This window comes from Trachurus japonicus, chromosome 14, assembly GCF_045865225.1.
Source record: "Trachurus japonicus isolate A0001 chromosome 14, Traja_1.0".
Taxonomy (NCBI): domain Eukaryota; kingdom Metazoa; phylum Chordata; class Actinopteri; order Carangiformes; family Carangidae; genus Trachurus; species Trachurus japonicus.
This window is the reverse complement of record NC_140920.1, coordinates 24,491,386-24,516,883: the sequence shown is the minus strand read 5'-3', so window position 1 is coordinate 24,516,883 and position 25,498 is coordinate 24,491,386. Positions and strand designations below refer to the sequence as shown.

At 43.0% G+C, this 25,498-nt stretch overlaps 2 protein-coding genes across 3 annotated transcripts; both read left to right on the top strand.

Annotated features, from left to right (window-relative positions):
* Positions 1-2,184: 2,184 nt before the first annotated feature.
* scaf4a (SR-related CTD-associated factor 4a) lies at positions 2,185-14,405 on the top strand. 2 transcript variants are annotated; one of them, XM_085798472.1, is made up of 19 exons: positions 2,185-2,383; positions 3,827-3,910; positions 4,036-4,080; positions 4,185-4,346; positions 4,456-4,588; positions 4,818-4,954; positions 5,072-5,263; positions 5,385-5,470; positions 5,610-5,694; positions 5,942-6,121; positions 6,283-6,356; positions 6,504-6,694; positions 6,885-6,985; positions 7,376-7,489; positions 7,604-7,760; positions 7,843-7,970; positions 8,265-8,418; positions 8,766-8,921; positions 10,845-14,405. In XM_085798472.1, exons 1-19 carry the CDS (start codon positions 2,354-2,356, stop codon positions 12,023-12,025), a joined length of 3,390 nt encoding a protein of 1,129 aa, XP_085654598.1. In that variant the 5' UTR covers positions 2,185-2,353; the 3' UTR covers positions 12,026-14,405. The 2 variants fall into 2 exon arrangements, with proteins under 2 accessions (XP_085654598.1, XP_085654597.1); XM_085798471.1 differs by having other exon boundaries at positions 2,214-2,383; positions 5,072-5,257.
* Positions 14,406-15,004: 599 nt separating this feature from the next.
* On the top strand, positions 15,005-18,207 carry sod1 (superoxide dismutase 1, soluble). The gene is made up of 5 exons (XM_085798470.1): positions 15,005-15,135; positions 16,412-16,508; positions 16,609-16,678; positions 17,208-17,325; positions 17,808-18,207. Exons 1-5 carry the CDS (start codon positions 15,064-15,066, stop codon positions 17,913-17,915), a joined length of 465 nt encoding a protein of 154 aa, XP_085654596.1. The 5' UTR covers positions 15,005-15,063; the 3' UTR covers positions 17,916-18,207.
* Positions 18,208-25,498: the final 7,291 nt, after the last annotated feature.

Below are 25,498 nucleotides of genomic sequence, written 5' to 3'. Positions count from 1 at the left end.
ATGGGGACGTTCAGGGCGGAGCCGTCATCATGTCTAGCAAGTTTGAAGCTGCTCGGATAAAGCATGTGGGCGTTAGAGCTGTTCGAAGGTGAAATGGCGAGCAAACGAAAAGTCGCCAAAATCCTCAAGGCCCCAGAAGCCACGCCCTTTGACCTAGAGACCTGCGGAGCACAACTTTTGATCAGAGTGGCATCTCGGTGGTCTCCAGCCAATTTGAAGTCAATCGGACAAAATCTGTAGGAGAAGTTAGATCAAACAGGTCAAAAGTTCAAATCAAAATGGCCGACTTCCTGTTGTGATTTCACCATGACATAAGAGGCTTTTTTGTGCGTCTTGCCATGTTCTATAAGCCCACCAAATTTCATGCGTCTAGGTGACACACAAAGGCGGGGCTGATGTTTTGAAATTTTCTAGGGGGCGCTATTTAGCCATTTGGCCACGCCCATTTCCAACGACTTTAAAATATCAAATTTTTCGCCAGTCCTGATGTGCATGCCAAAATTTACGCGTTTTGGGGCATGTTGAAGCCTCCAAAAATGCGATCCTTTTGAGAGAAAAAGAATGAAAGAAAGAAAGAAAGAATAATAATAAACAGAGCAATTACAATAGGGCTTTCGCTGGGCGACTTGCAGTCGCCGCTCGGGCCCTAATAATCTGGCATCATTGCTCTACATAATTCACATTTTAAAAAGTTTCACATGATGATGACGACGACGACGATACTGCATTGTGTACCTTCATATTGGTTTCATGGTTTAATCTGGAGTCACATAGTGTCCCTGCATGGTAGCTTTATGGGAGTATGGGCAAAATATATGATTAGGCTACATGTTATCTTGTGTGTGTAGGGGTAATGCATGAACACCCTGTCTGCATGATGGATGGGTATGGTTAAGGCTAAGGGAGACCGGAGATGGTTGTAACAGCATCACTTTCACCAATAAGGGTTACCATTAGAGTTATGTGATCAATATCATGTAAGCTACCCACTCCCTGACCTTGCATGTGAATTTGCATGGCTGTATTAAGAAGTGTGTAGGTTTTACAGCCAAAAAACAAAACAATACATTTCTCTTTAGGAAAGAAACTAATTACTAATTTCCTTAGGAAGTTTGAATTAGGTATGAGACTGAAGAGCAGGTGAGTCATTTCATCGATGTTCCTTTCAAACCATTGTCCTGGTACAGTCACAGGGGTGGGGATGATTGTAACACCTTTTACCTTTGTTATTTATTAAGTGTTAAGTGTCACAATCTTTCCTGGAATTGTACAGGGATTATGATCTGCTTCTGACCTCCTACTGAAAGTTTCCATTCATACTACACCATTCACTGGTTTTATCAGATATGTTCTTGAAAGCTCTCATGTTAGGATGCACACACCATCCTAACATTAATGGCTTTTCGCCTTGCCAGGAGGAGTCGGAAACTAGCCGTTGGCTAACACTGGCACTTCTACATTTTTGTTATGTTCATTAATGTGCACTGTCCTTCTTAAATTAAAAAAAAGAAAAAAACACTGACACTGTTCTTCATTTTAACCATCAGTCATGAGTTATTTTTCTTCATAGGCTACTAAAAGTGCTTTAGTGTTGGAACATGCACAATAAAACTTACATAGTTGAATATTTTGTGGTGTGGTCTCAGTTTTTACTTTTAAATCTCACTGTTAAATTTGACCCCAGGGTTGTGTTACAACAGTTGTAACAGTGGCACACTTTGCATTTAACATCAAATAATGAATTAGCCTAGTTTGAGAAGTTTACACCTCTCGAAGTTTAAGGCATTGTTATGAGTTATGTGTTATAATTTGAGAGCCCTACGATGAACCAACTTTTAGACTTTTACTGTGTCATATAGGCCTAGGGAAATTATTTTTCACACAACCTCTTCATTCCACCACAAGGAAGTTAGGAGCTGAGACAAAGTTTTACTCCCCTATGTTGAATCTGAATGTTAAAGTGACTGGGTAGTAGTAGGAGAGACAGAGGTGGTTGTTGTTATGACTTGTTTTTATTCTGTGTCATGCTTCAGTGTACAGTTTGTTTCTTTTTTGATTATTCAGAAAATAATGTAAGCTAATGAGCTGGTTCCCTATGGCTGGTTCTCTGTAATCCATCAGCCCTATGCTCCTCTCCCTGGAGCAGCCCGCCACCCAGCGGACAAGCGGTGTAACCACATGGTTGAATCCCAGCATGCTTTGCCGTGCCCGCCGACCCGAGCAGCTACCGATGCTAGGCTAACTGCCGTTAGCTACCGGGAGGCGGACATGTTGTACCGACCCTTCCTTGAATAAACACCGCTGTAAGTAGAGAACCGGGAGCCGAGGGGGAGGCTCGGAGCGCTGGGCAACCATGGACGCTGTCAACGCCTTCAACCAGGAGGTAAGCCGCCTTCGGGGCTCCGTGAGACCCCGGACTCACCGAGCCCGGCGGTGCTGGTCACGGTGCTGTGCAGCAGCGGAGCTAGCCGAGCAGGACCGACCTGTGGGCCTCTCTCACCGAGCTAGCTGGACATGTCCGTCTTAAATGGCTATGGGCTAACCGAGTTAGCGTCCGTGTTGCAACCCTGTGGCGCAAATACTGCTGTTAGTCAAACAAATTACAGTATTATGTGCTAACTGGGAAGCTAACACAACGTTAGCCAATCAACACTGGCTCCTGCACCAGCGTGAATATTGGGCAGTGGGAGTGTGGTCACTAACATTGTTGATTACAATGCCACCCAGCATGCACTGTTCTGGGGTTGTTGTCACTTTGTAAGCCTAGAAACAGACCTGTCTCTATAATCTGTGTTTGTCCAGTCAGCTGAAGCCGTTAAAAGTTCAGTTAGTGGACTGGTCCAGTCACCTAAAGGTGTTTTAGGATGCTATCGGTTCTGTAGCCAGTCCTCATGCTCATACTTGTTTGTTGCACCACATTGTTTAATCCCCAGGGCTATGTGCACCTTCTGGTTCTTCTTGAACAGTTTTGATCAGTTTCAATTGCACAGAAACGGAGAAAGTGGTAGTCTACCCTGTATGCAAATCACAGTTAGGACTCATGACAGATATGTCTGCCTATACTTGTCCATATTGTCAATATAAAGGCAAACATGCACTGTGGGCTTGTGTAAAGGAGTTTCTCTCAGACACACAACCATTTTGTTTAGCTCAGAGTAAAGATAGCAAAATCCATTGACACTCATCTGCTGTGTGCAGTTTATTTCCAATTTCTTTCCATCATAGTAACTAAGTTTTAATGTTGTCATGTAACATAACGAGAGTTGTACAGCTGTGTTGAACCCCTGGATCCTCACCTGAGAGCATCCATGGTGGTGTATCGCTGCATTTCATCAGACTTGAGTCTGTGGGCATCGAGGGTTTAGAGTGGGTGGGAAATGAAAGTGACGAACAGTTACAACACACATCACCGGTCCCAACACAGTTCCAGGTCTTTGTCAGAGAATACTGAAGAATACAACAGTCACACAACTTAACATTGCAAAACAATCACAAAACCAACAGAGAGTCATCTTTCAGATTATGCAGTTGTAGCATCCAGTGAAAGATCTATCCCATAAACAAATAGACATTTAAATGATGGTCAGCCTATTAAGACTGCGATAATACCAGATTAAATTCCACCACCTTTGTGACAGAAACATTGACTGTATCACGGTTGAATGAAATGTGGGTTTGGAAATGAAAACCAGTGGGCATGAACTCGACGACATGACGACTCTTGTCATTCCTCTACCAGTGCCCTCTCGGTCTTTTCGTACATTTTTTTCCTCCTCTCCCAGGCTTGCTCTTGTGTCATTCATCTATTATTTCTCTCTGTCTCTAGTTATTCTCACTGATGGACTCCAAGCCCCCGATCTCTCGGGCGAAGATGATCTCCATCACCAAATCAGCCATCAAAGCTATGAAAGTAAGAATGAGTTTTCCTTGTTGTGGGTCACTTCTCTGTCTGTTTGAGCTATATTCTCTTATATAGCTTGACTTTTGAGCCAATATCTAGCTTCTGACATGATCTCTTGCTCCTCTTTTTCTCAGCTCTACAAACATGTGGTACAGATTGTGGAAAAGTTTATCAAGAAGGTGAGACACACAGGTCTAAATTCAGTTATAGCACTATTTCTCCATGCTAAATTTGTGTACGCTCACTCGGGAATCTGTTTACTCTCTCTCTCTGCTCTCCTCAGTGCAAGCCTGAGTACAAGGTAGCAGGCCTGTATGTGGTTGATTCCATCGTCAGGCAGTCCAGACATCAGTTTGGATCGGACAAGGACGTGTTTGGCCCAAGGTTTACCAAAAACATTACAGGGACTTTTGAGAACCTCTGCCTTTGCCCGGTCGAGGACAGGGTAAGAACAGTTGTGACAGTACTGTTGCAGTCACAAATACTTCTGTTATCTCTTCCTGTTATTGCCCCTGCTTCATCTTGTCCCTTGTGTTTTAATTCCCCTTTCGTAGAGCAAGATTGTGCGGGTGTTGAATCTGTGGCAGAAGAACGGGGTGTTCAAGATCGAGGTTATTCAGCCTCTTTTGGACATGGCAGCCGGCTCTAGCAGTGCTGCTGCACCCTATACAGGTGCAGATGAGCCAGGTAATGTGTGTGTATATATACATGTGTACAACTGATATGATTGATTGATTAGGAAAAAAAAACACAAGTTAATTCAAAAACATGTGTGTGGTGATCAGCCAAAAGACAAACACAATATTTCATCAAAAAATCTAATGTAGATGGGTGGAAGTATCAGGGTATAATGCTGGCATTTGAATGCATCTGTGTGCTCCTCACACATATTAAAGCTCTCTCTCTCTTCCGTCAGGTTCCTCTCCGCCTCCAGCCAAAGAGCCAGTTACCGCAGTAACGGCAAACTCCACCATGACATCTGCAGCTCAGCTGCAAACCTCTGATGCCTTTGCTGCTGTGGCGCAGCTCTTCCAGTCCTCACAGGGCCAGCAGGTGAGTTTGTACTAATGTGGCCCAATGTGTCTACCCTTATATTGTTGTAATTTCTTGCACATCTCTTAGACAAACCACCAAACAATATTGATTTTTTTTTATCACTGGCATTTATAGCTGCAACAGATGCTCCAGAACTTTCAGCAGCAGCCAGCGAAGCCTGACGCCAACGCTCAGCCTCATCTCCATACCATCCAAACACAGGGCCAAAACATCACCACTATGCCGAGCATGGTCACCCCACAGCTCCTCCAGCCCACCCAACCCACTCCGCCCATCCAACAGAAAACAGCTTTCGACAAGGTTACGGTGTGTTTCCTTTTATGTTACTCATGCAGCTATATTAACAGCAGCACTATGAAGTATGATGGAGTAAAAACATTTTTTTTGGCCATTTTAAACATTACCCATTACCTGTCTCTCTCTTCAGAAACTGCTGGACCGTTTTGACTATGACGATGAACCAGAGGTTGGAGAAGAAACAAAGAAGGATGACATGGCTTCACAGGCCTCCTTGTAAGCGCTTGATGTGTTTCAAATATTACAACCAATCTGTGATGCCAAGGAGTGGGAAGCTTTGATTGATTTTTTTTTTTACTCAGAAATGAAATGAAAGCTATGAAGCTGATGGTGTATTTTTTTTTTATCATGACAGTATGCAGCAGCCTCCAGCCTTCCCACAGCACGTGGAGCACTTTAAACCACCAATGATCAACGTGTCTCAAGACCTCTCACAACAGGTAGAAGGATTGTATTTTTTTTTATTGTGGAAGGAATAACCTTTCCTGACAAGTCTTGTTCTTTTAATTCATTGTTTGATCGGTTGCTTTTTTAACATACTTATTTTTAAATGCAAAATATAGTATAAAATTCTCACATTTAACAGTATTGCTTATGTTTCATTACATAATACATGTACTATGCACTGTGCAGTACATGTTTATTTGTGGATGGCAGGAGAATATTTACTGTGGTTCTGATTGTCAGGTTCATCTCCCTCCTAACGGTCAGCTCCAGGCCTATGGTTTACCACCAGGGCAAAACTTCCCAGTCATGATACCTCCTATGGGCCATGCCCTGCCAGGGCAGCCCCTCCCTGGTTCTGCTGGGCCTCCAGGCTTCCCAGGTGTATACCCTCCCCACAACGCAGCCCAACAACAACAACAGGTAGACGTTATACTGATACAAGAAATATTAATGTATTTATATTTTTGTAACAAGGTTAAATTCTGTGAATAGATATCTGTATAACATGGCGGCTGAGCTGGAAGACAAAGAATTGTTTACTCATCATGACTGTATTTTCTTCATACTGTTATCATTTTCAGGATATGTCCATGGATGTGGACCGCTCATCCATGAGGGATGGAAGACATGGTCGAAGGTCACACTCAGGCTCCAGGTAAGAATTAGAAATGGGTCACTACCTCTCAAAGTTGGTTTCTTCTGCGTAATTTGTTCTTTTCTATTTATTCTCCCTTCATGTGCTCTTGCTATGTGAATCTGTGATAACCGTAATATGAATCGCGTTGCTTTTATTTCTCTTCAGGTCTCCAAAGCGGAGGAGGTCACGGTCTAATTCCCGCACACGACGGTCCAGGCACAGGAGATCCCGCTCGCGCTCCAGAGACCGCCGTCACCATTCCCCACGCTCTCGCTCACAGGAGCGCAGGGAGAGAGAGAAGGAGAGAGAGCGGCGGCAGAAAGGCCTCCCACCACTCAAGAGCGAGACACTAAGTAGTGAGTCATGAACCTTTTATCTGTCTCCATTTATTCAGGGAGAATGGGACCTGAAAGTAGATTTTTCAAACAATGGATGATAGCATCCATCAGATACCAAGTATTTCATATATTTTTGAATTTCTGAGTTGTTTTTCATACAGGATTTCTGATTCTGATTCATGATACATTTTTATGTTTCCTTTTTCAGTTTGCAGTACAACTCTGTGGGTTGGCCAGCTGGACAAAAGAACACAACAGCAAGATGTTGCCTGTTTACTGGAGGAGTTTGGGCAGATAGAATCCATCAATGTAAGTGGACTTGTAGAGATCAGCCAGCTGGGACTACACCCTGTGGTTTGTAGCAACAGAAATTGTATATTCCCATCTATGTGAGAGATCAAAAGGTTTTTTTTCCCTAACATCTCTCCTAGTCTTCTTGTAGTGAAATGGTATAATATATATTTTTTGCGTAAGTCATTACTTGAACAGCTGTGCTATGTAGTTAGTGTGAATGCTGAAAGTTACTGATGTTGATGATGATCTAATCTTAATACTTAAATTAATGTGAGTATGTTTTTAAATATACTAACTTATTTAAAAGGGGGACCACAGTGGAGTAATTTGAAGTCTAAGCCTCTGAGGAAAACACAATCACCTTGTTTTTTTTGCTCATCTATCCGTTTGTCCTCTCTTCTTCAGATGATCCCTCCACGTGGCTGTGCCTACATTGTCATGATACACAGGCAAGATGCCTACAGGGCTCTACAGAAGCTCAGTAGAGGATCATACAAAGTTAACCAGAAGGCCATCAAGGTGAGTGTGCCACACAGGTGCTTGTGAAGTAATAAACTGTTAAACCAAAAGTCAGAAAATAAAAGATAGGGAAATGTTTAATTGACTGGGAGTTTTTTTGTTATTTATTTCCAGATTGCTTGGGCCTTGAATAAAGGCATAAAGCCTGAGTTTAAGCAGTACTGGGATGTGGAGCTGGGTGTCACCTACATACCTTGGTCTAAAATCAGAGAGGATCAGTTGGAGGAGCTAAAAGAAGGAGGAATACTGGATGTGGACACCTTATCACCAGGTGAAATGCCTGACAGGCACAAACATATTAGGACAGGAAATTGTTTGCTATCTCACAACTCTGAATTGTTTATCTCTTCCAGAGTGGAGTGGAGCGAGGAAGAGTCTAGACCACCCAGAGGAGCACACCCCCAACGGCCGCTCAGAGCCACAGCAGCCTGAGGAGACACAGGGATTACCTGTGTCTGCTGTAGCTGCTCCTCCTGCACAGGTAAACCACAGCTGCAACATTGTATTGTTGTTCTATTACAAGATCAACATTAAGAAGAAATAAATATTGGTAAAGATACAGAAAACTTGATCTATGCCGGTGTTTCATTTTGTTGTGGAGGTAATATTTAAAATGATGTTACATCTGCTCCGTACTTGCATTCAAATAGATAAAATAGCATGATTTTTATTCTTTCAGGAAGTTACCTGCTGTGTATAACCAGAGTATCACTTAGAAGTCTAACAAATCCTTTCTCATTTGAAATCTGCATTAAATCCCTGCACATGTTCTCAGGTCCCTCCAATGCAGCAGCCAATGGTTGGTGTGGGTTCTCTCCAGCCTCCTGTGTTTCCTGGTCCCATGGGCATACCTCCACCTTCCTTCCCCCCAGGCGTCCCACCTCCTCCTTTCATCAGGCCTGGCTTCAACCCTATGCAGATGCCTCCAGGTAGCGCCTCCTACGACCGTCATCACACCTTTTCTCACTGGCTTTTATGTAGTCGCTTTCTGTCACACAGTGCCTGCTCTCAAATTATGGTCAAAGGGAAGCGTCTTGTACTGTGATGTTAAGAAGATCTTTTATGTGTAGTTGCTAGGTTTCTTTTTTTCACTTTTTTATATTAAATTGCAAAAAATAACACAGGAACGTCATGATGTGTAATGATTTAATACATCTGTGATGATGCTCATGCAGATTTCCTGTAATAGAGGTCTGTTTGTTTGATTTTCTGTTCAGTTGAACTGGACTATACTTTCTAGGAAGAAACCTAAGTTGTCTCACCCCTCCCCTTTCAGGCTTTCCACCCCCAGGTGGCATGCCTTTAGGTCCCCCACCACCTTCCAAAGGTGGGGTTGAGGACCCGGCTCTGGACCTGGCAGGCCTGGGAAACCGGAAAAATGACGAGGTCCCAGAGGGTTCCAACATCTTCAACAACCAGATGGGACCTATGGGTCAGTGATTTGTTGTTTCTCACCCCATCATAGAAAGTCTGTCAACATGAATGTGGCCATTAAAACTAGGGCCAGTTGTCATCACCTCAAAAAAGTTATGTTGTGTGTGAGATTATCAGGGATGCAAACAGCGCGCCGAAAAGCGAAACTCGCTTTTTTCATGACCAATTAGGTGACTTGTGTGAATCGTTCAGATCCGAAGAGTTTTTTTTTTTATTTTGGGGGCGGGGGGGGTCTCAGCGTCTCAGCTGGGGTCAGTAAAATGTTTTTCTAACAGGCTGACAGTGACAATCACGTGAAACTGAGGCGAACTCATTCATGGTTGTCTCTGAACAGCCTACCTCCAATGTAGACGCGCAACATGCGCTCTCATTAAAGCTGCGCGTAGCCGCGTGCAGTCGGTGCGACGGCGACGCCGTTTTTTTCCCCCCGTGCATGTCCGTGGAGCTGTGCGCCGTGGACATGCACGGTTCCCTACGTTGCTGTGTCAGGCAGGTGTCTCCCACGGAGCTCTGCCCCGTTTCAGAGGTGAAGGAAGCCCTGAGTGGAAAGACGTCGCCTCCGCGATGTAGAATGTGTTCAATTCAAAAAGTGAAACTAAAGCCGTTTTCCCACTAAAATTAGCGGGTCGACGCGGGTTTTTTAAACGCGGGTCGACCCGCTAACAATCGGCATTTGGCCCCTTTCCCACTGACCAAAATAAGCCGAGTCTGACCCCCCGCGGGGGGATCAGACAGAGCAACCATGTTGCCCCGCTCTCATCCGCGGTGCAAGAGACACACACAGTCATGCCACAGCCGCCCGCCGCGGAGTGTCCGTCCGCCGAGGCAGACTCTCTGGCTGGCTGACCTGGAGCACCAGGACCGCGGAGGACAGAGAGTCTGCTGCGGCTGGATGACGGACCCCCGCGGCACAACACGTCAGTTAAACAGACTTTCGCTTCTTTTCTTTTCTTTTTTTCTATCGTTTTTGGTCAGTGTTCTCTGATCTTTTGATCCCAGTCTCGGATGAGAGCAGAGCGGCATTCCCCCCCCCCCCCCCCCCCCGGGAAATTCCTCTCTTTTTTGGTCCTGACCCGTTTGCATCCCTGGATTATTAGGGGCGACCCCGAATAGTGGACTATTTGATGAGTCAGTTCGGTCTGATTTGACTATCAACCTCATTGGCGAATCACTGCAAAATGTGGTTATGAAAAAAGATTGTACCATTCTGAATATATAGGGGTGCTCCCTGCTGCTGGACATCTGATATTACATATGCTTTTTTTGTTTTCTTATAATATAGGTGTGACTATTTTGATACAAACATTACAGTGAGTGCTCAAGCACTGGAGCACCCATCTCTCTCGCTCTCTCTACTTGATGTCGTTTCCCTTCAATGGAGGGCCTAAAGTTTATATAATAACGGAGCAGTTACGAGACGGAGTTGTTTTCGAGGTAAACTCATGAAAAACCGCTGATGCGTGTTCCCATCAGGGGGAGTTTTTCGGCAAGCAGTCTCTGCATTTGCCTCGAAAACAACTCGGTCTTCGGTTCCGTTATTATCTCATAGCGTGTTGAATGTGCAGGTCACAATTTGTCCACGAGAGCGCTTTGGAGTTGTTGGATTGTGTATTTGATGAGTTTGATGAGGGAAACCAAGAAATTGCATGAGCCTCCGTAGCGTAGCTGTGAGCAGCTCTCGGTTCTGCTCTGCCGTTCTAAAAATAGCTTACACTGACAAATCAAGGTAACGAACCTACTGCTAAGACTATAGGGATTATGGCAATGGGCCGCTTTGCCAAAATGTTGAACTATCCCCTTAAGGCAAAATCTGACGAATCAAATTTGACTCTGAAAATCCTTAGTTGTTATACAATAAAGTCAGTACAGTAGATTGAGGGGTTGAAATTAAAGCTGTACCTTGTGTTTGTTTTGTCATCAGGTAACCAACTGGGTATACACCCAGGTGCGCCACCAGGTGCTCTTTCGGGTCTCCCTCCGGGCGGCCCTCCAGGAAACATGCAGCCCCCCTCTGGTGGTCTGCTTGGTGCACGGCCTGGTATAATCCCACTCCAGCGACCTCCTGTTCCCCCACTACCACACATGCAGCGTTTCCCTCCACCCCACGTGACCAGATCTCCTCACCCCAACATGCCCCCTATGCCCCCACAGATGATGCCCAGGGGACCGCACCCTCAGCTGATGCACCACGAGCCCCCTCAGCCTAAAGGAGGGTTTGGGATGCCCCCTCCCCACAACATGAGGGCTCCTTTCCCTCCACATGGGCACGGCCCTCCGCCACAGGGCCCCCCGCCTCCTTTTATCAGACCAGGGGGTCCTCGTGGCCTGGATGGGCCTGAAGAAATGGATGCCAGACCGTTCAGGGGAGACAGGCCCGGTTTCAGGGACCGAGAGCCAGAGAGGGACAGAGACTGGGATCGGGACAGGGACAGAGAGCGAGACAGAGGTTTTGGAGGTGGAAGGCGTCCATTCGGTGACGGAGGGAGAGGAGGAGGGGGTGGTGACAGGATGGACGGGAGGGACAGGCTCGGAGGCTGGCAGGAAGATGGCGGCAACCACCGCGGAGGATGGGACAGAGACAGAGACAGGGATAGGGACCGAGACCGCGATCGGGACAGAGACAGACGGGACTGGAGGGAGAGGCGAAGCAGCCTGGACAGCGACAGAGAACGCGGGAGGGGCGACGACGGGGAGAGGGATCACGGGAGAGGGGACGGAGGAGAAAGAGGAAAGGGAGACGGAGGGAGTCGAGACAGAGGGAGAGGAGCCGAAGGGAAAGAAGGGGACCGGCCGAGGCGGTCCGAACGACGAGAGAGGACCACGCGCTGGGACAGGGACGACCGCTTGGCCGAAATAGAAAACATGGACAAATTTCGGACCTCTAATAGCACCGAGCAACCTTGTGTGACTCCTGCAGTTGCCGCGGAAACCAGTAAAGAACCAAGCGCGGCGGACGCCTCTGAACAAAAGGCTAAATCAGAACATGTAGCTTCGGCCCCGGAGGCGAGCGCTGCAGCAGGAGAGCCGGCGCCCTCCTCACCCTCACCCTCACCCTCGGCTCCTAGTGCACCCACAGAAACACAAGAGGAAGCAGCTTCATAAACTGGCTCACTGTTCCCTCAGCCAGAGACTGCTGTGAACCACTGAGACATGACAACGGTGTTTTTCACCATGGTAGCCAACCTCAACTCCTGGCAGACGAATTCTCACCATCACAGTTTGTCAGTTGATGATTGACACTTTCTGGGAAATAACGCATTTCGTGAACAAACGTCTCCCACACACGTCGTCAAACATATAATATTTTTTAGAATTCACGGTCAAAGTTTTTTGCTTTGCATCGATGTCTCAAAACACACAACCTCGTGAAAGTCTGTTTGCAATAATGGCTGTAGTTGAATATTGGCTGTCACCTCTAGTTTCTCTCCCTCCTGTAAGTTGTAAGACTAAACATACTAGTGCTTGCATGTTAACTTAGCTCTGCTCATCAGAGGTTAATGTGATGACAGCAGCTCACATTATTTTACTCATCTTGATATGCAGAGGAAACAAAATGATTTCTATGGCACAGACTTATTTTTACTTCATGGCCTCATCTGTGCTATAGCTGGCACTCTTCAACAAAGTGTGAATATATTCTTTTTTTTTTACTTGCCAAAATGCCATGTCAAACACTGAATTTCTTCTTAATCAATCCTTGGTTTTCATTTCACCTTGTTTTTCTTGTCAGCCAGTGAGGCACAGCTTTGAAAGGACTATGGTGGCCTTAAACTCCAGTCAAGTTGCTCGTAGGTATTTTATGAATTGGGGGACAACATCCTTGTTGATGTTGTGGTAACATCCATCAGTCCAGTAACTGGTGTATCTGTGACGTTCACATTTACTGGCCAATACCCAGAGTCCTTAAAAAAAAAAAATCCACTCTCGACATGTTTAATTTAAGTTTTTAAGAATTGTTTTAGTACCGTCAGTGCTGAGACTCTTGCAGACACAGGAATGATTTGAAGCTGAGCTTTTTCTCGCAAGGTTTCTGAATCTAACTTAGTAGACTTTTTTTTATTTTTTATTGTTAACAGGAATTACACCCAATTCTTTGTGAAAAAAAGATTTTCATTCTAATATTATTTAAGAATGTTTTACATTCTTTGACTGTACTGTATTTACCCAGATGTGACTTTACAGTAAAGTTGCTATGATAATTTTTTATTCATATAGTTTCATTACAGAAATATTGGACAAACCAATCATTGTAGAGGCTGAAAACCAAGGACTTAAACGTTATCGTTGGCATAATATATTTTCCTTTGTTTAGACATTGTCACTAATGGACTAAAGAGGCATTTCAGACAAGACATTTCAACGTAAGATGCACCACAACTGACAGAGAAAGATAACTTATGTCCAGTTGTATCGTGGTTTAGCTCCCTTGGGATATATAGGAAATAAAGAAATGTGGCTTTATGTAAGTGGGCTTCATATCAGAGGTTGGAAGGACATAAAAAGGAATGAATTTTGACCCGTATAAGCAACAGCTGTTCAAAAACAGATGGATTCTCATCTAGGTATCTGTGAAATGTTTAGATGGTCAGTTTTTCAAAACTAACATCATACAAGTTATGCTGAAGTTAATTCCTCTGGAAATCCTCCAATGTGTATACTTTGTAATGTTTTTTTTTCTTAAGTGTAAATTACACACTCCTGCCAAAAGGTGTATGTTTTATTTTTCAGTAAATGAAATAAAGCAAATCCTCCTGAACCTCCAACAGGAAAACCCATATTCCACAAAAAATGTGCAAAAAAAGTTCAGGCCACATTTTGGCTTTTTGAGCATTTAGTCTAAACACAAGTTGGCCACAAACTTGGTAACCTTTATGTTAATGGAAGTCTTTTCTTTGCCCTGTGTGTAAGGAAAGAAGGAGGCAAAGTAGATCAGAGCTGAGCTGCATTTTGTACTGGTATCTTCCTCTATTTGTCCAATGTGTATCAGTCAAACTCATAAATACCTTTTGTCCACATGAAAATGCAAAGTGAAACCCTGTGGCTGAATTATTTTTTGTCTTTTGATAAACACAGCTTTCAAACTTGGTGTTAGTGTTTCACTAAAGACACTGTATCTCATATTGATTACATTGTCAACGTTTGAAGCTCAGATTCTGCAAGCCCCATTCTCGTTCTTGAATAATTTTAACACTGAGGGCAAAAGCTAAAGTGATGGAATGAAGAGTACTGCTTGGGACACTGCTGTAAATATGCTTGTATCCCTGACACTTCTAAGGTCATGGTAATTGTTGTTTATAATCTGTGATTCGTTTATCAGAGAGAAACAAGCTGACTTGGAAGGAAGAACAGAGGCCCTTTGCTTTAATGTTTTTGATTCCTCGTGGTTCGAAAGTTGAAAGAGATGTTTCTATGATTTGTTAAAAAAAAACAACAAAAGACATGGATTTAAAATCTTCAATATTTCAACCAGAGGAAATTGTTTTTAATAAACTATTTTTTTACCAAATCATTTTTGCTCATTCAGATGATATTCTGTTCTTATCCCACACTCAACAAAATCATCTCCAACACATTTGTAATGATCCATTTAACCAAACACCTAATATTTGCTGTTGAGTTTTGAACTATTCAGCTAATGCTTTAATATCCATGGTAACGAATGAAGCAGGTAATGTTTTCTTTATTCGTTAGGTCTCCACAGTTAAAGTTAATGGGACAAACACTTCTGCAGCCACACATATTCTCTCCTGAGAGTCTCATGATCATGTAGAAGACCATTTCCTCGGCCCAGGGCTTCAAATTAGTGTAAACATGCTTTTTGTTCCTAATGCTCATAAAAGAGAGACAGTATAACTTTATAATATAAACTCTGACATTGATAATATATAACTTATGAATGGAAGAAGCCCTAGGTCATTTCCATTCATATCATATGTCAAAACTAGTTTGTTCACTGGCCTAATACGCAGCTCACCGCTGTCATTGCCAGCGACCAATCAAACTGAGCCTTTTTGACCGAGCGTTGTTCTGATTGGCTGTCTCCGTTATAGTCCCGCCTATTAAGCGCTTGCAAGCTTGTTCGGTGTCTACAGCGAGAGCGCACGACAGGAACTTGGGCGTCCTTTGAAACTACCGCAAAAATGGTGCTGAAAGCTGTATGTGTGCTGAAAGGAGCCGGAGAGACCACCGGGACCGTTTTCTTTGAGCAGGAGGTGAGGGGTGCTACCATGCATTTAGAGGAGGAAATGTCCAGCCTGCGTGCATGCTCCCGGGAGCGTTAGCGCTCGCATGCTACACGAGCTAACTTATCCATTCACAAGCTTTAGCACTTCAGCTAAGTTAGGTCGTGTTTTAGGAGAAGCTAACCTAGCTAGCTGTGTGTTATATATGAATGAGCAGGCAACTATTTTCATCAGATTTTACATTTAGCCGCCCCGTGCCGCTAATTTGCATCGGTTTGCCCACTCGTGTGCACAGTTTTTTAATGCAAATTAACCCTCGTTTGGACGTCTCAAAACGGCAATTAACGTTGACGCTCAGTGCGCATTTCTTTTTTATTCAGAGTAAACATCTAAACATGCAATAGATGTCCAGTCATAAATAACTGTCAAAAGAAATCTGTGCTATCCATAAAAGCCATAACCTTTGGACGTTAACGGCCTGTGTTTAGTTAATGATCAACGGTGCGTGTATTAAAACGCCTGTTGCATAAGTTGGACGTCTGCAGTGTCGGTTTGTTGTGATAACACGGATATTATGAACAGTCTTACGTAGTTTCGCTGGATCACATTCAAACGGATGATACACCTTAGCTTGCAGGTGTTTTGCTGACTTAACCTGCTGCACTACCAAAAGTGGCCTTAAAAAAAACTAAAGAATAAACGCTGGTCCACGGTTGGACGTTTTTGCTGAGTCACTGCGTATCTTCCTCCTTGTTTTGCTCTGATAAGAGTAAAACCATGAGTCATGGAGGGGAGAGAAGGTGATTTACTGCGTACTCATATATTTATACCTTATAGATGATTATACATAGTATCCATAAACCTGCATACTCAACCTTACATCCAACAACTGTGCTGGATAATTTTGCTCAGTGTGAGTTTATTTTGTTATCCTGTTTTGGTGGAAAATATCAGTACCTGATGTAACACTGAATAATTTTAGGTTGCTTGAATCATGCATAGACAACAGAGTTTGTTATTACTAGTAGGCTATTATTATTATTAATTATTTATTTATTTTGCAAACTGTATTTGGTCATGTTTGTGCCTTTTTTTTTCTCTCTCTTTTTTTCTATAAAGGTATTACAATGAATTCTCTTTACTTTTTGCACTGGACTGCTAACAGTCTGTGGTATGTGACTGATTTTGAGATGTAGAAATAATCCCTGCTTTGTTTACTTTAGTGCCAACTCCTAACCGCCTGGCTTTGACAGCTCCTTTGTGTCATTGTTTTCTCCTCATGAATTGTGTTATCCTACTCCGCTAGAGTGACTCAGCTCCTGTGAAGCTGACAGGAGAAATCAAAGGTCTTACCCCTGGTGAGCATGGTTTCCATGTCCATGCTTTTGGAGACAACACCAATGGTAAGTCAATAACTGCTTCTGTGTTCTCTGGTTTTATTATACCCACACTCAAACTCAGTGAAAAGTGTTTTCTCATGGGATTTTTTTTTCTCTTTCCCAGGGTGCATCAGTGCAGGTCCCCATTACAATCCCCACAGCAAGAATCATGCTGGTCCTACTGATGCAGAGAGGTGAGTTCAGTAGGGAACGGTAGTAGTGTGCTGAGCCATTACAGTGTTCAGCAGATGAAACTTGGCAATGCCTGTTATTTCAGTTGATGGGAGGGACCTGTTTATATGGGAGTTTCTGTAGGAGGGACAAACAGAAAGTTTGATTAATTATAGTGGATGGTACAATAAATTGAGTCACATTCTGGCTCAGCAACAACTTCCCTGTGAATTAAACAACATGGCTTACTTGTATTTACCCGTGTTTATCTAAATTGTCTGCTCATACAAAGGTGTGTGTAGTGTGGCCCAGGCCACATTTTATTGTTTTGGTAGAAAATAAGACAGAGAGCAAAGTTCAAACTGCATTTTGAGTGGACCTTGCACAGGAAATATTTATGGTGTTAGAAATTATCAGGATTTAAGTGGTATGTCAAGAAATAAACTTTATTTTTTCTTGGCAAGCTTGTTTAATTTCATAAAGTCAAATGATACCTGATGCCATGGTTTAAAGTGAGTTTAATGCAATATTTTTTATTCTCTACTAAAATAGGCATGTCGGAGACCTGGGGAATGTGACTGCTGGAGGAGATAATGTTGCCAAGATCGACATCTCAGACAAGATGCTTTCCCTCACTGGCCCCTACTCCATCATTGGCCGAACCATGGTGGTAAGGAAGATCGCCTCTCGTTTTCTATTTAATTTCCACTGAACAAAATTGGAAACTAGTTAGCCAGGTTTTAGCTTAAGGTTCAGAGGTGACCCTGGGACTTTTTAAACCAGAGATGGGCCCACTTGATAAAGAATCAGACCCCCTTTTTTTAAAAACTTGAAATGGGTCTTTCATTGTGCTGCTCAAAAACACAAGGCTCCTTTGAGGAAAAACACAGGAGTTGCTGGTTGATTGTTGCATTTGTGGTATTGTGACTTTCAATGGTGCAAGAAACATTAATGTGCCTGAGTAAAAGTACCATGCTATATACAAACTGTTAACTTGTTAATCTTGGCTCCATGAAACAATCCCTAAGTGTGGGTCAGTCTCATGTTGTATGTGGTATAGGGAAATAAAACCTGCTGGATGTCATATTTTATGAAGTTGAGCATCTAAACTGTGAGTAAATAACCCTCTGTGCTTTTTGTCCTGTGGTTTAGATCCATGAGAAGGCAGATGACCTGGGAAAAGGAGGCAACGAGGAGAGTCTAAAGACAGGAAATGCTGGTGGACGTCTGGCCTGTGGGGTCATTGGCATCACCCAGTAAAGTGTCTGCCAGAACTCAGAGCACTGGAAATAGCTTTTTCCCCATAGCACTTAATAAAGACCAACATAGCTACTTGATGTGACACTTTCTCCTTTTCAATACTCTATGGCTTTTTATTGACTAGTCAAGAGTAAATGAGCCATGCTTAACCCTGCTCCCCTGTTATGACAATTGTATGTATGGATTTTTATGTCTGCTGAGTAGGTTTGGTCCCAAAGAATTGGTTACGCACAAATGATAAACAAATGTATACAATTTACAAGTTAATCAATAAATTGTCAGTTCATCTGAATGGTGTATGATGATTCTGTTTGCAGTGTGTGTAGATGTTTGACAGTGGAAATAAATCTAGGATAGGTAGATGTCTTGTTTTCTGGGTCATTCAGTTGTGTAGAAAGGTTGGTTTGGCAACTTGACTAGTCTCTCACAGTGGAAATTTTGAGTTGTTAAACATAGGTGTTTGATTAGTAACATGAATAGCTGTGCTGTGTGCTTGATAACAGATGTTTGCTCAATAATCTAGCTGATTGACTGAACTGAGTGGAACTTCCAGTCTGGGTAAATTAAGTCTGGTCTGTGTCATCAGCAGACATGTTGACATCTGCCATCACATTTTTGTCATCTGACTAAGAATTTCAGCCTGACTGCACCTTAGTGATCACAATAGATTGAAGTCTTAATGTCTGTTTATGGCAGCATCATAGCATTTACTTTTTTTTTTTTTTTAAACTAACAATGAAGTACTAGGGCTGGATTACAAAGTTGGCAGCTGCAGTTCCTCTTGACTACTCACAAAATACCTTATTTCAGTTAAGTGTGCATTGTCATAAATAAAACTCATTTATGTTTCCTTTAACAGTGGTTCTCAAGCCTTTTGTTTGTGACCTCTAACATTAATGTTAATGTGCATGAAGTGATTACATTTTCAGAGCTAAACCAACACTGTTACTCCTTTGAATTATTAATGTTGCCAATTAAAATTATGTAAATTTCCTCATTGAGGGTGTTGATAAGGCCCAACAGAAGATGCTGTTACCTCTGCATCTGCCAAATCCTCAGGTAAGTCAGGAAATGACTCATAAACTACATTATTCCCTTGTAGCCGATTATTTAATGCCTGCTACATGTTTATGGTATATGGTAAGAACATTTAGTCACAATAGCATTATTTATTTTGAAATACAGGCTTTAGGAAGAAGTGGGTAAGTTAGCTTTAGCTAAGCAAACCGCTAGCTGTAGCTAGCTTGATTACAGTTACGGTACATAAACTTTTCGCGCTGTTTAAGTTATTTCTTCACTTTAATAATAAACAATTCACTTTAATTTTCCAGGGTATTGTGTATGTTAGTGCCATACATTAATATGGCTGGTAAAGGTTCAAAAAATTGTATTTATCTTTTTTGACATATGAGCATGTTTTTGGTTTTTGGTTCTGTGTTATAATGTATTAATCTGTATAAATGTCTAGTGTCAGTAATTCGTCATCTTCTGTGGTGACTTGTAGTTGGAGCATAGAAGACGTATTTTTTCTAGTAAATTTACCATCACTGGAGTAGTGCAGAAATACATCCATCCATTGCCTAGAGAAGACTGTGTGCCTAGAGTGAGGTAAAACAGCAGATACAGTGTATGTAGGCTGCAATACCATACTGTATCTAACTCAAGAGTTAATATGTGAATTCAATTGTGAATGTTGGTGTTTGATTTGTGTGTTTATTTTACAACAGATTCCTGACACCTCAGTTATGTCAGACTTCAGACGGGGTTATTGTTGGTCACACAGTCATGATGCTGCACATCACATCTTCAAGTCAAGTCTGGCTACAGGTAAGAACAATACAAGTTATGGATAACAAAAACAAGTTAATCAAATCAGGTTCATTAGGAGACACTGGTTTGATTCAGAGTTGTCACCTAAAATTGCTCTGGGAAAAGAACCACCAGGTAGGATTTAAAGCGTTACTCAGGCAGGATGGTTCAGGAACAGTGAAACACCATAAAGTTTGGTTCCTCATATGTTTTTTGTATTAAGGCATATCATCCTCTAGAGGGCGTTGTGCCTCTTCTTGACTCTGTGATACAGCAACACAAAGAGCTCAGCTCACCCTCATCAAGAGTTAGAAATGCTCTCCGGGGGTTATGTATATTTTTACACTGTAGGAGTACAGCTGTGCATACAAGTGGTGGGAAATGTCCACAACTGAATACTTTTGTCCAGCACTGATGATGGGAAATGCTGCAATGGGAGGAATGATCTCCTTTTTAATTATTAATTTGCTGTTGCACATACATAAAAACATTACATTTCATGAACATCTCAGACAGGCCATGTGAGCCGACCTACTAAAATATGAATAGCACTTTTTGATTGGAAACTTTGTGTTGAAATTGGAAATCTGGTCTTTGCTCTTCATCCATGATATTAAACAGAACAGCTGTGCCCTGCAGTCGTCAACACACACACACACACACACAGTAACACACATGGATAACCTCTCACACAGCACACACTCCTTCCATACAGATACAGGCCTGTACACGGCTGTAGGAACTGTATGCTTTTAAAAGCCGTTTCCTTTGCATGGGAATGGCGGATGCTCCCATGTGAAGTGACTTGGCACACTCTTCTTCTAGGGAAATGAGAGACTGGGGGTCCCTCAATAGACTTAAATCCAGAGGCAAGCTGCAGAGTGTGTGAAGTTGAAATTCATACATGACACGTTTAGCTCTGAATAAGCGCAGTGGAATAATCACATATATTGCAAGACATGGATGTATTAGCATATGGAACATGTCTTTTTCACTGCTTTCCTGCTCAGCAGCTGTTAATCTACTGCTCATACATTTAATCTTTGAAGGAAGTCAGGCAGCAAAATTGTTGACAGTGCTAAATAAAAAATAAAAAATAGGGCACCACAAGTGCTTGTTATTTTCCTTATAATTAACATCTGCTGTTGCTTTACAGTAAAATCCACCAGTGGGCTTTAATTGAGGAATGTCTAGCCCTTTTACAATATAGAAATGCAATCCCCTCCTCTCAGGGTACCAGAATATGTTTGTCTATATGCTAGTCAGTGCATGTGTATGTTTCCCCCTATTGTATGTTTTGGTTACCTGTAGTGATGCTGTTTTAGGGCCAAGAACTCAAAGGCAGCCCCAAAACTGCATATACAAGTTTGAACATCCGTATTAGTGTTGACAGAGGCAGCCAGCAGAGCGGAAAGACAGACTGACTGTAAAAGCTGGTATAAATAGCCGGGGAGTGGAGGTGATGAATAATAGAGGCTACCAATGCCGCTGACAGTGAGGGGGAGAGGCCGTGACAGCAGGAGAGACCTCGGATAAAAAGAATAGCATTGAATGAAATGATAAAGACAGAGAGAGCACTGACTAACCAGCTGTTGACAGAATATCAAGTTGGAGGTGACATGTCCATAATATATTGGCCCTTTTTGATGATCAGCTTATCGCTATTTTCTATCTCAGATGTAACATATTTGACGGACTGTGTTGGACGACATTTTTCATTTAAACTTCGTCCGCATTCACATCTGAAATATCCGAGTTGCTGTTGCCCTGTGTCTAAGTGTTGTGTCATAGGACCTCCAGGAGAATGCTTTAGATTTCTAAAAACATACCAACAAAAGCTCGATCAGCATCGGCCTTCACCCTCCAACTTCTGTCAAACTTTGGAGCCAACGAAAATACACGCCAGGTATTCTTGTGTAAGACCTGGAACATAACTGTCACTGTCAACATGCTTTCGGGTGAAAGGTAATGCCTCAGGTGTATTCTTTCCTCAGCGGCCATTGCCTCAGGATTTTTATATGACACCGCGGTTGCATAGTGTTCTTCCCATAAATACTGTTGAACCAGTCTTGCAGGGTTACACCTGTTTACAGGGACTGCATGTGAAAAGTGAATATCTAGTCTATAACTGATATCCCACACCCACATGTACACAGTCATATTCAGAGGTGGTAAGGCTGCGCCTCTGGTGTTCATTCCGAGATGACTCAGAGGTGGAAGTTCTTCTTTTCAATCGAGTTACGTAAGTGGAGAGAAGTGCCCTTTTCCTGGCATGTGTCCGTACGTGTGTGGAGTTGTGTGCTTCTGTGTACCTCTGTTTGTAGGCGTATAGTTTATCCATGAGCAGTCACCACCACCACCGGGGTCTAGAAGCATTCAGCGTTGCGCTCTGCAGCACTGCTGACGAGAACCGGTGCGGTCACATTTCTGGAGGTGGCTCCCTACCGTTCTCCCCCCCAGGGCTGCAGCAGCAGTAGTATGTACTGTATGGCCCCAGCCACTCGAGCTGAACACTTTTGACAGGCTTTGACTTGTTTAACAGCTGCTCGTTGTTACATATACATACTACATCCCCACCCATCCACAATCTGTACGTTTGATTTCTTTGCTATCAGCCGCTGGGAAAATGAAAAGCTCATTTAGGTCAGTGGCTTCCTAACAGAGCGGTTGGCCTCATCCAGGAAGATTGTATTAGGTTGGTGTGATTTAGGGTACAGCTGTTATTCCCTTGAGAGACATGTGGCAGTCCGCTAACTGCATGCACACATGCACGCGTTTTCAAACAAACACAAAAACCTATTCTGCTCTCCAGCCTGAATGCTCCTATTGAGATATTGGCACTCACTCCCTTGTGACTCTCCTCTATTCTCTGGGGTGAGAGAGTTCACCTTCCGGTACCACTGTCTATGCCACTGACATCGTGGGGATATTTTAGAGGCTAGGAGCCACAGGTCAGGGGTGAGATGCCATAAATGGTGCCCGTCCTATGAGACATGGTTGGTTGGTAGACAAGACTAATTACAAGGCCCCTGTGACCTAACCTCTGACCCCTAGTGCTCTGTGTCATGTGATCATGAGAGAGTGGCGCCCATCAACACCTATAGCAGCCAGTCTCTCTTCAGTGCTGGTCATTTTCCCCTCGGATGCACCTGACATCATTTTTACGCTCCATCTCTTCAGAGTCATTGTTTGGGCAAGAAAATGGAAAGGTGTGTTAACCCTGTATTATTTATAATATGTGGAAGTGGCCCAGAAGCTGCAGGGTGGGGCCACACTGTGGGGGCAGTGCTGCGTAGAGATGACTCCAGAGGGATTCACAGGTCCATTTAACACATCACAGCCCCCCTCTCATCCATGGTCAAACAGCAGTCTCGAGGTCTGACCTTTGAACTTAGCGACCTGCAGACCCTGCCCCAACCATAACTCTCACTTTTGCTCAAGACGGCGCTTATTATTCCTTCTCGGATGAACGTCTGTAGGATTCTTTCCAACACCGTTCAGTAGGTTGCTGCATGAAGGAAAAGCAGGGAGACGGACTTAATTGGATATTTGGCAGCTGGGTTTGTTGCCAGACGCTGACCTTGTGCGACATTCCAGAGATGCTCCTGTGTCTAACTCCTGAATGGTCAATGGCAGGAATATGACATATGTTGACCATGATCAAGAGTAGACGCAGCAAAGTAAAACAGTGTGAAGGAAAATTTAATTTAACTATTACCGTATCCTTTCTACCTACCATTTACACGTTTTGGCAACTAAATGCGTGCTATAGAATTGGTTGATTAAGCAGAGTTGAGTTGCCAAAAAAATTAATGGCTTATAGCTAATGATAACTGATCATTTGAATAATCTATCGAGCATCCATGCATGTTGTTTCCAGCTCCTTTAATGGAATTATTTGTTGTTTTTTTTCTGTTTTATGTCAATATGAATTGAAAGTTTTGGTGTTTGGAGCTAGACAAGCAATTTTGTTAAAAACTTTAGGAAATAATGAGCTACTAAATAATCAATTGATAAGTGTCACAAATAATTTAGAGCTAGTGGCTCTGTGATGTTATACTCGCCTTTTTGTCTTTGTTGATATGGAAACAGTCCCGAGACAGTCGACTAATAGGTCTACCCAGGAAGCTAAGCAGAGATATGTGATAAAAACACACGTTACTGCTCTCTCATATTAACAGAGTTATGCACACTCAGTGTTGTGTGGTAAGGAACTGGTGGATGTTGCAAAGCAGTTGTAGTGATATTTTGAGCATTATATAGGCTAGAGGCCAAAGTTGCGGTTAGAAGAACTGCCCCCATTACTTCGCTGTTTAACTGCAGTGTAGCACAGCTAGCAGGAGGAGAGCTAGGTCCTGGCTGCACATATTTTTCTCAGATTTTTTCCTATGTTCGCACTGGGGGACCTAGAGCTGTAGAGAGTTACTTAGAAAATGACCAGAATTCTCCTTTAAGTTAGTGTGCTAATAGTTGAAGGTATAGCTGAGTCTAATGGGAGTTGCATTCCAAGACCAAAGTACTGGTTATTTTAACCTGATAGTGCCACCATATAAAAAGTATATAAAATGTGGCACTGTCATACCAAGACCTATGATGCTAGCATGGCTAAGAATAATTTGCAGATTATTTGATAATATAAAATAGACTAAACATTAATATGACATGATACACATGCTTTTGTGTTTGTGTACATAATTTAGATAAAATGTACAACATATATAATCCTCCTCACACATTGTTTCGAGCAGATTTATGATTAGATCTTACTATAGATGTTCTGCACTGTTCTCTAAAACCTGCTCATGCTGATTTTCCCTTGCAGGCACAGTCTGGATTCTGTTATGTAAATTCATTCCCCACCTCAAATGTTATCAAAGCAAATATTTATCAGGGAGTTATGGAGAGAGAGGAAGTAGTGAACAAGACAAGAGCAAACCAGTTTGCCAAACGTTGTCAGCTTAAATCGTAGGGAGGACAGTGAAAAGGAAAGGGTGTGTCACAGTTAGGAGATACTGTACATTGTGTTCAGGGCTCTGACGCACACATCTGTCTTTATCCACACTAAAACTAGTGTGTTATACAGATTTTCGCCTACAAGGTGACTTTTCCTGCAGAGTCACACTGTCCAGATTTCATGCTTCTATATTATTTTCTTTCACGAGAGCCTCTGATGTGCACTCTGTGTGTGTGCATGGGCGTGTGTTGGGGTGAGTTTTCCATTTAAGACTCTCTTGTGTGTGTGAGATGTGCTGCTCAGGTGTGAAGTGTTCTGCGGTTCCCAGCAGAATGGAGACCACTATGCACTCCTCTTGTCACGGAGTGAGGGAAGACTGGGGGGGATGGGAGGAAGGAAGAAGACCGGGAGAAGGAGGGAATGAAAGAGGGAGAGAGAGGTCACTGATGCTCCGCTGTTCATCTCCTTGAAAATACAAACTCTGCAGTGCATAACCAGACCAGAGGGAATATTTTTTACCCCATCACAGACTGTCCTCTCCTTTACCATTTAGTCCCTGTGTCTGATGTTTTTCCTCTTTTCCTCTGCTCTTCTTTCTTGCTACTTTCTGTCCATTACAGATAATGGAGGGAGTCTGGGCTCTGACCCCCACGCTCTCCGAGATGAAGGATGAAATTACTGCTCTGATATGCGCATATTTTGCATTCTTTTGAATTACCCAGGCCAAAATTATACACTTCACCCCACGTTTTTGCTTAATTATTCATCTACTTCTGAAAAGATTTTGGAAAGTAAAGTATGTTCAGAGATTCTGAACTGT

Coding starts and splice junctions, on each gene's coding strand:
- scaf4a (XM_085798472.1), top strand. CDS start 2,354: ATGGACGCTGTCAACGCCTTCAACCAGGAG. Junction 4,955..5,071: donor AGTCCTCACAGGGCCAGCAG/GTGAGTTTGTAC, acceptor TGGCATTTATAG/CTGCAACAGATGCTCCAGAA. Junction 8,922..10,844: donor CAACCAGATGGGACCTATGG/GTCAGTGATTTG, acceptor TTTTGTCATCAG/GTAACCAACTGGGTATACAC.
- sod1 (XM_085798470.1), top strand. CDS start 15,064: ATGGTGCTGAAAGCTGTATGTGTGCTGAAAGGAGCCGGAGAGACCACC. Junction 16,509..16,608: donor TTTTGGAGACAACACCAATG/GTAAGTCAATAA, acceptor TCTCTTTCCCAG/GGTGCATCAGTGCAGGTCCC. Junction 17,326..17,807: donor TCATTGGCCGAACCATGGTG/GTAAGGAAGATC, acceptor CCTGTGGTTTAG/ATCCATGAGAAGGCAGATGA.